Source organism: Mesocricetus auratus, unplaced genomic scaffold, assembly GCF_017639785.1.
Source record: "Mesocricetus auratus isolate SY011 unplaced genomic scaffold, BCM_Maur_2.0 Super-Scaffold_100691, whole genome shotgun sequence".
Lineage (NCBI taxonomy): Eukaryota > Metazoa > Chordata > Mammalia > Rodentia > Cricetidae > Mesocricetus > Mesocricetus auratus.
The window spans coordinates 42253457-42267446 of NW_024429267.1; the positions used below are offsets into that span (position 1 = coordinate 42253457).

General features: G+C 41.8%; 1 protein-coding gene across 3 annotated transcripts in view; it reads left to right on the forward strand.

Annotated features, from left to right (window-relative positions):
- Nphp3 (nephrocystin 3) overlaps positions 1-9878 on the forward strand; it is a 38715-nt gene extending 28837 nt beyond the window's left edge. For 2 of the 3 annotated variants that reach the window (XM_005074826.4, XM_040739877.1), the window contains 10 exons: positions 188-282; positions 1068-1190; positions 2583-2769; positions 2914-3155; positions 4305-4380; positions 5397-5524; positions 6305-6545; positions 7518-7643; positions 8150-8265; positions 8980-9878. In XM_005074826.4, the coding sequence (XP_005074883.1) occupies positions 188-282; positions 1068-1190; positions 2583-2769; positions 2914-3155; positions 4305-4380; positions 5397-5524; positions 6305-6545; positions 7518-7643; positions 8150-8265; positions 8980-9160 (1515 nt within the window). In that variant the 3' untranslated portion in view covers positions 9161-9878. Of the gene's footprint in view, positions 1-187; positions 283-1067; positions 1238-2582; positions 2770-2913; positions 3156-4304; positions 4381-5396; positions 5525-6304; positions 6546-7517; positions 7644-8149; positions 8266-8979 lie in introns of those variants that run through there. The other variant, XM_040739879.1, reaches the window with a different exon arrangement.
- Positions 9879-13990: the final 4112 nt, after the last annotated feature.

Consider the following 13990-nt stretch of genomic DNA (forward strand, 5'->3'; position numbering starts at 1 on the left):
GCTCTGAAGTCTTAATTTTTGTACTAAACTGAGTTCATTATGTTAGTTTATCCTTGGTTTGTTTAAAAATATTGTAGGGCTATTTCTACTATGTAACTATAAAAATGAAAGAACTATAAACTTCTTTTTGTAAGTCAGATGTATAATGACTTAAAAACAGAATCTGGTGTTCTCTCTCCCTCTCCAGGCCTGGGAAACAGTGAGACTAGAGTACATGGAGGACCCCACCCTCGTTTCTTCACACAGGCAAAAGCTGATCAACTATTTTACCTCACAACTCAGGTATCAGAGATGTCTCCTTGTTCTTCTGTAACACACTCTGCCTTTGTTTTCTTGTTTCTCTCTCTTAGCTTCTAAGTTGAAGTGTAAAATTCAGCCAGGTCAGGTAGCACATGCCTTAATACCAGTTACTAGGGAAACTGAGGCAGGGGGATTGCAGGTTTAAAGTCTGTCTGGGCTACTGAGTGGGATCAAGGCCTAAAAATTTAGTGAAATCTTCCCTATCTCAAAATTAAATAAATAAATAAAATTAAAGGCTGGGAAGGTAGCCCAGTGTCTACCTAATTAATGTCAAGAAAAAAAATGACATTGATACAAGATAAATTTATTGTCTTTATATTTATTCTGTTTAAATAATTAAAATATATGTCACACATGTGTGTATTCTCCCTGTCATGCAAACATGCATGCGCACACACACAAGCACATGTACCTCCATGCATGTATGTTCAGGCCCGCTGAAGGTTTTTTTTACTGTCATTTAGGAAGATACTGTCATTTAGCATGTGGAGTTTTAATGTTCTGGGGCTTTCATTCTTTTACCCTGTTTTAATGTTTCAGTGTTTTATCCTCTTCCTCATTATGGCCTGGGAGAGTCCAGTACAGAATACCAGGGATTTATATACAGTGGGAATGGTAAAATTTCTGGCATTGGCCTAGCTTTCTTGGCTTTGTATTATACAAGAGTCAGAAATAGTGGTTAAATGTGTTCCCTCCAGGCCTCTCCTGAAGCCTTCAGAGCCCTCTGTCGCTGAAGGTCTCACTGTGTCGTCTCCTTTCTCCCGCAGTCAGGACCAAGTGACCTGGAGAAGCGCAGATGAGCTCCCCTGGCTTTTCCAGCAGCAGGGAAGCAAACAGAAGTTGCACAACTGCCTCCTCAACCTCTTCGTGTCTCAGAACCTTTACAAAAGGTCCGCAGCCCCTCCCAGATCCTCTCTGCAGAGGAAGGATTTAAACAGTTAGTTGTTCTGCTTAACTACGATGATAAAATGGAATTGTTTTTACATTTACAATCAGAATACTTTCAGTAGCACCTGAAATACAGACAGTAGGGTGGGGATCGGGCAGGGGAGAGTATGTTCTGCTTTACAGAAATCATCCGCGCCAGGCGTTGGTGGCGCACACCTTTAATCCCAGCACTCGGGAGGCAGAGGCAGGCGGATCTCTGTGAGTTCGAGGCCTAGGACAGCCTCCAGAACAATACAGAGAAACCCTGTCTCGAAAAATAAAACAAAACAACAACAACAACAAAAAAGAAATCATCTGCAATCCAGGGCAATTTTATGTCTTATTCTTGCAATTAAGCAGATTTTAAACCTTGCAGAGGAATTATTCCTAAAGTGAGCTGCTTCAGGCCTCCAGTATCTCATAAATGTCATATGTCAAACCAGATGCTGGGTTCCCAGAGAAATCTGAGCAGTGAGAATGTAACCATTGCTCTGGTTCTGCAGCCTACTCTGTCGCCTCTCTTGATACACTTGAATTTGCTGGCAGTATAGCTGCCCATTTATTAGCCCAGCTTCTGACCTGCTAAGCCCCAGGAAGGTTTTTTTGTTTGTTTGTTTTCTGCCTCACTTAGAAATTTAGAAATAGATGCATAATTTGATTTGCTTCTGAGCAAACACTCACACATTTCATTCTTGGATCTATTGAGCTCCATGTCGGCTGTTTGTGATTCCTGTGAAGTCAGCTTTGCTTTTGGCTTGGCTTCTCTCTCCCCCTCCTCAGTATTACCTGCAGATGAACATGGTCACACACACACACACACACAGAGAGAGAGAGAGAGAGAGAGAGAGAGAGAGAGAGAGAGAGAGAGAGAGAGAGAGAGAGAGAGAGAGAGGCAATCACCAGGTGGGTATATGCTATGGGAGCTGGTCCGCTTTGCTAGTTTCTGTTATGTGATTCCGTGGCTTAAAATCACTTGGGGATGAGTTAGGTTAACCTTAGCCTGAAATGTCTGCTGGGTTTCCAGTGAATCAGCACCAGAGACAAGATCAGCAAGATCTCAGTGACAGCTTTGCAAAGGCCTTCCCATGCTATGCACTCACACAGCAGGTGGTGCTGACATCCCTTTCTGTACACACAATGGTGAGGGGAGGGAGGTCTGACAGTCTACTGCAGATGCCACTCCCCCCCCCCAGCAGTGGGACAGATGACAATGCAAGTCTGGCCTCACTGTCACTGTGCGATGTTTGCCTCTGCAAAAATTGCCAATAGCTCAGTAGAAAGGAATTCCAGAGTTTTCATTTGCAGAGGATTTTAAAGTATGGTTTCCATCAAGTTAACGTTGTCTGTTGGGACAGAGGACACTTTGCCGAGTTGCTGAGTTACTGGCAGTTTGTTGGCAAAGACAAAGGTGCGATGGCGACCGAGTACTTTGAGTCACTGAAGCAGTATGGGAACCACGAAGGCGAGGAGAACATGCTATGCCTAGCCGACCTGTATGAAACCCTCGGCCGGTTTCTGAAAGACCTCGGCCTTCTCAGTCAGGTAACCTCAAGGCAGGTTGGCTCTCCATGTTTACTTGTCCCTCCTTCCCAGGAGGGGAGCTGTTTTCTTTGTGGTGCTGAGATCTGTTCTGTTTAATCGGCAGTTTAATTGCCGCGGTGATCAGCCTCTCACCTTTGTTCCCAGGCTGTGGTGCCCTTACAGAGGTCCCTAGAAATTCGGGAGACGGCGTTAGATCCAGACCACCCGAGAGTAGCCCAGTCCCTGCACCAACTGGCCAGTGTGTACGTGCAGTGGAAGAAGTTTGGGGACGCAGAGCAGCTGTACAAACAGGCCTTGGAGATCTCGGAAAATGCTTACGGCACAGACCATCCACATGCCGCTCGGGAACTCGAGGCACTGGCAACCTTGTACCATAAACAAAATAAGTAAGTCTTTGGTGGTCACAAAGGGAGTGGGTGTTTCTAATGCAGGTATGTGGTAGGCTTTGCTCTGGGGCTCTTTTCCTTATCCTATGCATCGTGTTCAGGTGGTACTGCCTGATCTTCATGGGGGACACAAAGAAAATTAGAATTCCCAGGTTTCTTGGTTTTTGTTTTCACTGAAGATGTATGAAGGCTAGAGCTGAGCTTGGAAGTAATGTAGTGTGAGGTTTGAACTCTGGCTCTTTCACCAGCCATCATTATAATGCTGAGCACGCTACTACTACAGGGACCGAGAGCCATTGCCTAGTGGCCAAGTCCAGTTTGATAAGAAGGTTTTATGGGCTTCCAGCCATGTATTTTATTTATATATTATTTGTGGTCACCTCTGCACATTACTGGAAGGTTTCGTTGGTTTTGACAGAGGTCCCATTGCCCACAAAACCTAAAATACACACCCTTTTTAGGAAATGTTGGCTGTAGTGTAACAAAAAGGCTTTCAAAGTGAGGCTGTATCTCTGCACTAGAGGGCTTGCCTAGCTGTGTGTGGCCCTGGGTGTGATCCCTGATGCTATTTGAATAGGACAGCACACTTTTTAAAGCCTTTCTACCTACTGGGTACCCACTGAGTGGACTCTCTTCCTCGCCATTTGAATAGGACAGCACGCACATTTTTAAAGCCTTTGTACCTACTGGGTACCCACTGAGTGGACTCTCTTCCTCTCTCAGAAATCCTTTCTCTTCCTACCTGGAAATTTTTCTTTTTAACTTCTGTAAGTATTGTTTTACATTAACTCTGCCTGGATTTTTGCATTTATAGCTAACCAAACTTTAGCCTGTCCAGGTAAAAGGTGCGTACTGCAAACTTAACTTTGGGATTTTCAGTATGTTAGACTGCTAGAGATTCAGATTGCATTAAGTCAGTTTAAAACAGTTAAATGTGAGCATTTTAGAGGACTGTGCGGGTTTCCTCAGAGATCTTGAACTGCGTGAGTTGCCACGAGACTCCTGTTGTATTTAATAGTTGAAACCAGCCTGTGCTGTGTCCCGCTGATTGTGTCTCCCTGAATCATGAATATGATCATGGAATATACTCCATTTCCCAACTCACCATTTTCCCTCCCCCTCTTGCCCCTCTCTTATTTTTTTTTAAAGATATGAACAAGCTGAACATTTTAGGAAAAGATCCGTTAAAATCCGCCAGCAAGCCACAAGGAGAAAAGGCAGCCTGGTAATGAGACTGTGTCCCTGTTGTCCTTTGAACCCGAGGGGAAGATGAGATCCGAATTTCATGAATGCATAAACCTCCCACTGGAGGGCTTCAGATTTTAAGTGACTTCTAGAAAGGCACTGACTGGCATTTTCCTTTTATTCATAATCACGGTCGAAAGTGGTATTGTTGAACAGCCCAACCCAGAGGGCTTTTAAGTTGTAAAACTCAGCTTAGCTTGGAAGTTTTAAATTATAAAACTCTTCCAGTTATAGACTCTGGAAGGTGCTGTTTCAAGTGACTTTGATTCTTTTCTGTGAAGGAGAGGAAATAGAAGTTTTATTAACATCTGTGAAATTCAGATGGGAAAGAATTGTTTCCCTTGAGCAAACATAATACTTTTAATGTTTCAGAGTTGCTGAAAAAAGCCTAACTATAGCATGTTTGGCATAAAATTCTCTGTCCGTGGGATAGAGGAGATAGTCAGTGAGCAAGGTGCTTGCTGTACAAACATGGGGTCCTGAGCTTGACCCCAGCCCCCACTGAAATAAGAAACAAAGGCTGGCCCATTTGTAATCCCAGCACTGGAGTGGTAGACACAGGAGGATTGCAGTCACTTCCAGTGAATGACACCATGTCTAAATCTAAGGTGGGCGGCAACTGAGGATCACACCTGTAGTTGACATCTGGCTTTCACCTGCACATGTGTGCACAGATGCACGGTTATAAAAAACTAAAGAGGACCTGCTGTTTGTATGTGCTGCAATGCATCAGGAAGCTGTTCCTAGTCTTTTCTGACGTGCTTTGACACATGCCATGCTAAAATACCTCATAACCATTTTCACAAACATGCTGCTTATTGAATTTGTGAACATGATTCCATGTAGAGATAAACACACGTGTCCCTCATAAAGTGTATATTCAATGTGCTACTTAAAATAACTATCGTCTAAAGAGAAAGGCTTTCGTTAGGACAACAGTAGATGCATCCAGAATTGAGGCTGGTGCTCAGTGGTTGCATTTCTGTGTTGCTGCAGTACGGGTTTGCCCTGTTACGCAGACGGGCTCTGCAGTTAGAAGAGCTCACCTTAGGCAAGGACAAGCCTGAGAATGCCCGCACCCTCAATGAACTGGGTGTCCTCTACTATCTTCAAAACAACCTCGAGTGAGTACTGAGGCATTCGTGTGGAGAGAAGTATCCACTGGGTTGTGTGTCTTTGGTACGAAGCTGTTTTACATGTCAATCAAGTCCTAAGTTAGAGGGGAAAAGATTTTAAAAATCTTTCCTGTTTGATGTTAGGTCCTGTTTCCTTTTCTGTCCCACGTGGCTTCCCAATATCAGTGTTACTCTGCATCTTCCCTAGAGTGGCCTTTGTGCTTGTAAAAAATGATTGCATGTGGGCATCGTGTGTGAGACTTCACAGAGGCAACTTCAAACATGCGAGGGGCCAGAAGAAACGGTGGCCCCTGCTGCTTTGCCCTTTAGTTTACGTGGACAGAAAAGACTTCACACACGTACACCTCCACTGTCCGAAAAACCAAGTGTGGTTAGGTTTCTTCGGATGTCAGAAACAGCTAGCCAATTTGAAACTTCAGAAAAAAGCAGCACATTGTTTTTCCATCCACTTCACTTAAGTTTCTTTTACTAACAATTTTTTGGTAGTGATTCCTAAGAAAACAGGAACGGATGCCAACATTTTAAATTTGTCACAGGTCTGATCACTGTAAAGGTCTTAGAAGACTGTTTCCAAAAGTATCTGTGGGTTTTTCTTTTAGGAGAAATGGAGAACTGATGCCTCATGGTGTGGGAAGGGCGGGGAGAGGTGGAGAGGTGGGTTTGGTCTGAATCCTTCACTTCAGTGTGTCTAGGAATAAAAATGTTCCGGTTACCCACATCACTAGAGCTCTAGAGATTGTTCAAGGCACGTCGGGGTTTTGTTCCTAGAACGGCAGAGCAGTTTCTGAAGCGTTCCTTGGAAATGAGGGAGCGGGTTCTGGGGCCAGATCACCCAGACTGTGCCCAGTCTCTGAACAACTTGGCGGCTCTTTGCAATGAAAAGAAGCAGTACGAGAAAGCAGAGGAGCTCTACGAGCGAGCCCTGGACATCCGGAGACGCGCCTTGGCGCCTGATCACCCTTCCCTGGCCTACACAGTGAAGCATCTCGCTATCTTGTATAAGAAAACAGTAAGTCTGCCCCACCATGACTGTGTGCTTTATAATGTACCACAGAAGCCATGACTGCAGCCAGCTACTTAGTTTGTCATTGGATGGGAGGTTATTTCAGGCGAGCTTTTTAAAACAGCATTAATTTCTAACAAATGAGAACATGAAGGTATATATTGTTTCGGAGTTAATTCAATTAAGATACTGATTTAGTTTTCTGAAAATGCATTCTAGCCATAAATCTATCAACATTGTGAATGAGTTCTTTTCAAATATAAGCTGTTTTATCAACATTATGAATGAGATCTTTTTTATGTTCCATCTTGGGAATTTTTCAAATCCTCTTACTGTACTTGCTATTGACCCAAACACACCAAGGCACCCAATGGCCAGGGCTGCTCATCTTATTTCGCTCTTCTCTGACTTTATCTACAATTAAATAATCAGTTCTTTGCCATGGGAGTAAAGTTTGGATTCTTGTATCTGTTCAAAACAAAACTTGGCCACAGTCTGCTTTGAGAGGTGTAGAGGCAGGGCTGTCACCATCTTGAGATGTTGGTGGCTCCCTTGCTGGTAGTCCCCCGGCACGGAACCTCATGTAGCAAGAAGGGAATTGCTGTTCTTTCAGGCAGCTTCTATGTTAAAAGAAATCACGGGGAAACTCCAAAAGGGACTTGGCAATTGGTGGGATGTGGTTTTATTCTGATGCCTTCATGACTTAAGTTGAGCAACAGACCTACACTGCCAGGCTTTTCTTTCACTGGGAACACTGGGTTATAAATAAAGTGCTTTCCAAGTTGTCAGGCAATGGTTGTTTTCCCAAAAGCTCCACTTCCATATTCCATTGGATTTTCAGTTGCTTGAAAATAGGTGTGACCTGCTGTAGAAAAGGCTTCTGCACCTTTACTTAATACATTTTATTTCTGGAGGAAGCTCTGGTCAGATTATCTGTGGGTTTCATGTTTTTGTTAGATTATACTTTTGTTTTTTTAGGGAAGAGTTGACAAAGCTGTACCTTTGTATGAATTGGCTGTTGAGATTCGGCAGAAATCCTTTGGCCCAAAACACCCCAGTGTAGCTACTGCCTTGGTGAACTTGGCAGTCCTTCATAGCCAGATGGTAAGCATCTACATTTCAACTATTTACAAGTGAATAATCTGAGGGTAAAAAAATATGGATACATACAGATTAATGGCACCGTAAAGAAAATATAAGGCTATTTACCAGTTAATGCTTCCTTTTTAAATACCTCAGAGTTTATTGAAGTTATATGTGTAAGCTAGTTCCTGTCTGAGTTAGGACCCCAGCCGACTGCTGAGCTCAGGTTTGCTTTTCACCTTCTGGAGATCCCTGAACCCACAGGACAGTCTCAGAGCATCTGCCCAAGGACCCGCAGGACCATCAGCAGCCTTTGGGTCGGACTGGTGCTAAGACAAGTCTGAAACTTGGAGTTCTTCCTTTCCATTATACTGCTTCTCTAGTCACAGTTATTCATCAAATAGTGCACTCTTAGGAGGATATTAGGATTTTAAAGTGCTGACCAAAGTAGGTCAGCTCAGTATAGAATACATTAATAGTCATTTCGTAAACAGTGTGTTTAAGTGAGCACTATTTTTTTTAATAAGAAAAAGCACAGTGAAGCACTGCCACTTTATGAGAGAGCATTAAAGATTTATGAAGATAGCTTGGGACGGATGCATCCTCGAGTTGGAGAAACGTTAAAAAACTTAGCTGTGCTCAGGTAAGAACTCACCCTGTTTTCTCATCCATGCCAACTCTTTAGCAACTCTGACTCATCACAGAACAGCATGAAATGTTTATTGCTGAAAGTAGCCTTTCTTTGAAGGGAGAGTAGTTGTCTTGGTCGCTTGTAGCTTCAGATCCTCAGGTGATACTCAGAAGTAGGGTGAGGAGGGCTTACTTTTTGGAGGTGTGTATTGTGGCCCACAGTGAAGATGGCTTATACTACTGACTGCCTCTGGGGTCATAAGGCCACTCACTGACCTCAGAGCCAATGAGTTAAGTGTGTGTTGAGTTTTACTCACTTCTGTGTGTTCGTCTCAGGATACAACACTTGTTAACATTTTTTTGTACCGAACCCATTACAACATGATCTTAATGATGTGCATACAAGAGATATAATTCCCCAGTGTAGATAGTTGAATTTGGGAATCCTGGCTAACTTGTCTACATATATGTGTGTGTGTGTGTGTATACATACATACATACATACATACATACATACATACATACATACATATCTCCACCTGCCTCTACTTCCCGAGACAGGATTACAAGCCTCCAACCCTATGCCCATCCATATATGAGGAAAAAGAAAGTGCAGTGGGAATGGGAAATTATTTGCAACTTGCTTTTCAGTCTCTAGGATGGCTATTTAGAAGGGAAAGCTGCTTCTTACTAATAAGTATATTTCTCATATCTTTTTCTTTCAAAGCTATGAAGAAGGGAATTTTGAAAAGGCTGCTGAACTGTACAAAAGGGCAATGGAAATAAAAGAAGCAGAGACATCACTTTTGGGTGGAAAAGCTCCTTCAAGGCAGTCATCAAGTGGAGACACGTTTATCTTTAAAACAACTCATTCTCCTAATATTTTCCTTCCCCAGGAACAAAGGTAACAGTGCCAATTTTTTTTTGCAAGAATACCTCAGGATAAAACAAACATCTGGAACATTCAAATTCAAAACAGTGTTTTTTAAAGAAAATCATTTTTCCTGCTTAGTGTTATTTAACTGGTATTCATATGAAGTTGTACTGGATTACACTGAATTGTGTACAGTTCAAATTGATTAAAGAATCCATTTTCTATGGGATGAGATCCAGGATGTAGACATCAGTACACTAATGGCATGAGAAGTGGGCTGGTCTCTGCAACAAGAGCTGGCAGGAGCCCATGGTTTAAGAATCCCATGATTCTTCTGCTCCCTGGAGAGTAGCCTCAGCCCTGTCATTCACTGGTCTTGTTCTCAGCAGGGGTCTGACCCAGCTCTCTACCTCAAAGGGCTAAAGGGGTGTTTATGAAAGGTCTGAATAGTTTTCTGTGAAATAAACTACATAGGAATTCTTGTTTTTCTTTTTCTGGGTTTTTGCGTGAGAATAAGCACACACATGTGCATGTACACATATGAAGGTCAGGGGTCCATTGCTATCCACCTTGGTTTTTGTTTTGCTTTATTTTTTGAGACGCTTTGGGGTGTTTGTGTTTTGAGACAGGGTCTCAGTGACCTGGTCCTCACTTAGCTAGGCTGACTGACCTTCCAGCATCCTGGTAACGGATCCACCTGTCTCCACCTCCAGAGACAGGATTACAAGCCTCCATCCCTATGCCCAGCTTCTAGAGGGGTTTCTGGGGATTGAACTGGGGTCCTTATGCTTACACAGCACTTTACCAACTGAGCATCTCCCCAGCCTCTTCCTGTGTGGTGTGTGAGAGTCTGTGTAGCTCAGGTTGACGGTGAACTCTTGGCCATTGCTCCTTAGCCTGCTGGGTGCTGGGATGATAGATGCATGCCACCACGACTGGCTTTGCTTTCGAGTCTTCCTTTCCCCTAAGCTGATTTAGTCAGCCCCTGCTTTCTGTGCTGTCTCCAGGGAAGTCTGTCACTGTGCTACATTGTAGTGACTGTTGGCAACCACAGGCTCTGTACCATTCTGATTTTACTGTGGCACAGGCCTGACTCCCAGCTACTCACAAGCTTAGGCAGGAGGTTCTCAAGGTCAAGGTCAGCTTAAGAGCATGGAATGAGTTCAAGGCCAGCCCAGGCAACTTAGTGAGACCTTGTCACAAAATTTAAAAAGTAAAGCTGGGGACACAGTGCATCAGACCCTGGAGTTAGTCCTCAACAACAAAAAAAAGCTGACAATTCCACTTCTTTCTAAATTGTCTAAATCAATCTTGCTTTACCTCAATTAGTTGTCACTTTTATACTGAAAATTTGTAAATATTTTTATAGATTTTATAAATATTGCCACATTAGGTATTGGGTTTTTTTTTGTTGTTGTTGTTGTTTTGTTGTTGCTTTCTTTTGTTTTGGTTTTTCGAGACAGGGTTTCTCTGTGCCTTTGGAGGCTGTCCTGAAACTCACTCTGTAGACCAGGTTGGTCTCAAACTCACAGAGATCTGCCTGCCTCTGCCTCCCGAGTACTGGGATTAAAGGCGTGCCACAACTTCTCGGCTTAGGTATTTTTTATTTGTATATTTATAGTAAAATTTTCATAAATTTTACAAGATCTCAATATGTATTGTAATAAATATGACACGGAAATTGTATTCCATTTTTAAAATAAAAGTGCAATTGCTAAGTTCTCTTTTTTGTACTTTGTACTATACGGTTACATTTTGCATTATTATTTAAAAATAAACATTGAACATGTTTTAGCAGACTTGAATATTGGCCAAGTTTTCTCAGTAGTTTGATCAAGTTGAAGACCTCTGGTGACGGAAGGCTGGGCCCAGTGTCATGCAACTTCCTGGGTAATGCCATAGTCAGTGTCACTGCCACCTAGACCTTACAGTCAGAATGGGAGGTCTCGCCCTGAGCCCTCTCAGAGGCAGCCTGAGAGCTAGGCGGCCAGGTAACTCCTGAGCTTCTGAGTTTGAGGAGCACTGCTAAAATCTAGACGCTATTATGGTAACTTAAATTAGATAAGAATGTACAAAATAAGCATTCTTCCAGCTTTTGGGGGCAGTTCAAGGTTCAGGAGGAAAAAAGCTAAAATATGATCGCAACCTTTTGAGGTTTGCCCCTCTGTGAAAGGTACAAATAATTGAATTCACAAACATATTAGACATTGATTTTACAACTAACTTAAAGTCTGATTATTTCACGATTAACAAACCAAAAGTATAGTATTAAGTTTACCACCTTAAAAAACTTCAATAATCTGTGATCAGTACTCTAAAAGAATCTCCAAAAAAGCAAAATATTCTTTGTTCTTCCAAAATTTAGATTTGAGAACTATACAAAAGCATTTTTAAAACTGAAGTGTTGTGGATGGAGAGATGGCCCAGCAGCCAGATAAGAACACTGACTATTCTTCCAGAGGACCTTGGTTCAATTCCCAGCACCCACATGACAGCTCACAGCTGTCTGTAACTCTAGTTTCAGGGGATAAGACACTTTTACACCAATGCACATAAAATAAAAAATAAAATTAACAAAAATTAAAGTGTTAAGTGACTTTGACACACATTATAACTATGGTGGTCACTCTATAAATCTCAAGTTAAGTGTGTAACAGAATTATTATTTTAGCTATTATTTTTATCTCATTATTTACTGTACTAACAATATGTTCTTTGCCTTCATGAGAAAGCCTAAGATAAAAGCAACTGCAACATTTATATGTAGATCTATAATTCCAACAATAAGATTATGTTCACGTTAACATAGAGTGATTCTCAGATTATGTTAACATACTTGATTCACAAATTATGTTAATGTTAACACAGATGCGATTCTCAGATTATGATAACATTAATATACACCTCAACAGCAAAATGGTCCTTTTCAGACAAGCCCCTCATAAACAATTTGTAGGAACCAAGTTTTGCTATAACTTGTCTTCAGTCCTTTACAGAAAAGGAAATCTAAAATACAAAAATGTGATTTGAGGCAGTCAAAACTTCTCTGACATAGTCTTAGAGTCACTGCCTTCTCCTATTGGTGCACATGTTTATGGGTATCAGGGAGTGTTTTTTATGAGAAGAAAATACAAAATCCTGAGCAGAACCACAGACTACCTTTCTGTTAACAGTAAGAAACCAAGTGATGAACTGTTTTACTACCACTGGATTCTAGAGTCACTATGTTAAAACAATATTGGGACTGCTTGCCTTTCTCATTAGGATTCATAGCATTTACAAATCGGGCCAAACCTCTAGGTGGTAATTCACAACTTGTTGGTGTTAATTCCCATCCATTGCCTGCTGCCGTTACTTATTCTCTTGGCTATGAACTATGGGGAGAGCAATATGGGATCAACAGGTGCCTGCTGCCATACTTTACTTAGTTATTTTTGAGATGATAATCCAGTAGTTTTCTAATGACAGATATCTGGTACAGCCTAAGATAGCAGAAAGAGCAGCTCTTTAGGAGACAATGGATTCTATGTATTGTGCCTTAACCAAACCTGAAAGTTCAACAATTCAGGAACCACTATTTCTTTTTTTTTTTTTTTTTTTTTTTTTTTTTTTGGTTTTTCGAGACAGGGTTTCTCTGTCCTGGAACTCACTTTGTAGACCAGGCTGGCCTCGAACTCACAGAGATCCGCCTGCCTCTGCCTCCCGAGTGCTGGGATTAAAGGCGTGCACCACCAACGCCCGGCTAGGAACCACTATTTCTAAAGAATTATTCTGAAATTTTTTTCATTTAAAAAACGTAAAACATGTCTAGTGATTTGAAAAGTTATTTTCCAATCTAATATGTTAAGTTCTGTAAAAATATTTATAAAAATTATCAAGGCAACATAAATATAAGTTTCAAAGCTAGGCACATTCCCTTCTCCACTTCACTATAAACATAAAAAAAAATCACATATAATCCTACAATCTCAAAGCTAGTACATTAAATTTATGCCTGGAGTTGCTCTTTACAACTTGGTTTTACAAGTAAGGAATGATACTTTTAACTTTTGCTAACATTTCCCAATACACACAACTTAGACATTCATAAAAATTTAGCTTCATATCTTCAAGGTAAAGATCATCAATAATTCACGTCAGTCATCAATTGACAATTTTAGTGGTCACAGTTGGGAAATGGAACCCCTTGCAAAGAACAAATACCAGTCAGTCACTGCAGAGGCAATTAATTTCGAGTTCTTCATTTTGCCCACTATTAAGGGCAAGCTTTCCTAACATCTCTGTTTAGGGAATCGAGTTGAAATGAAATACCAGTGTACATGGTCTGGACACTGCATTCATGCCTGCTCTTTGGCAGCATGGTGACTCCAGTCTGTTACAAAAGGCAATGCCTTTCCCTCAGTCACTGAAAATTAGAATACAGTTGATGTCTTTTCCCGAATGTACTCGTCTGCCCACAAAGACAGCTTGTGCTTATCTCACATATTTAACTCACAGGTTTACACACTGCCAATGAAGAAAATATCCTGCTTGTACTCATGGAGAAACATCTGAAGGGGTGTTTTATTGTATGGGCTGACTGTCTGAAGTCACTCCTGGTCAGATTAGCAGTAGTGGGTAACGGTAGGAAGCCATTTGTACTCTAAGACACTTCCCAGCCACAACCGCCACCCTCCCTCTGTACTACTTATAGTCCAGGGCCTCAGTCCATCAACAGGGAATTAATTACTGTACAGGAAATTATGAATGGGACTGGCTCAGCTCTCCTTTCTGTAGGAGCAACACTGATTCAGTTGTAGAGGGAAGCAAGCAACCACGTGTTCCACACAGCATGACAACTCAGGAAAGATTCACATGCCAGTGA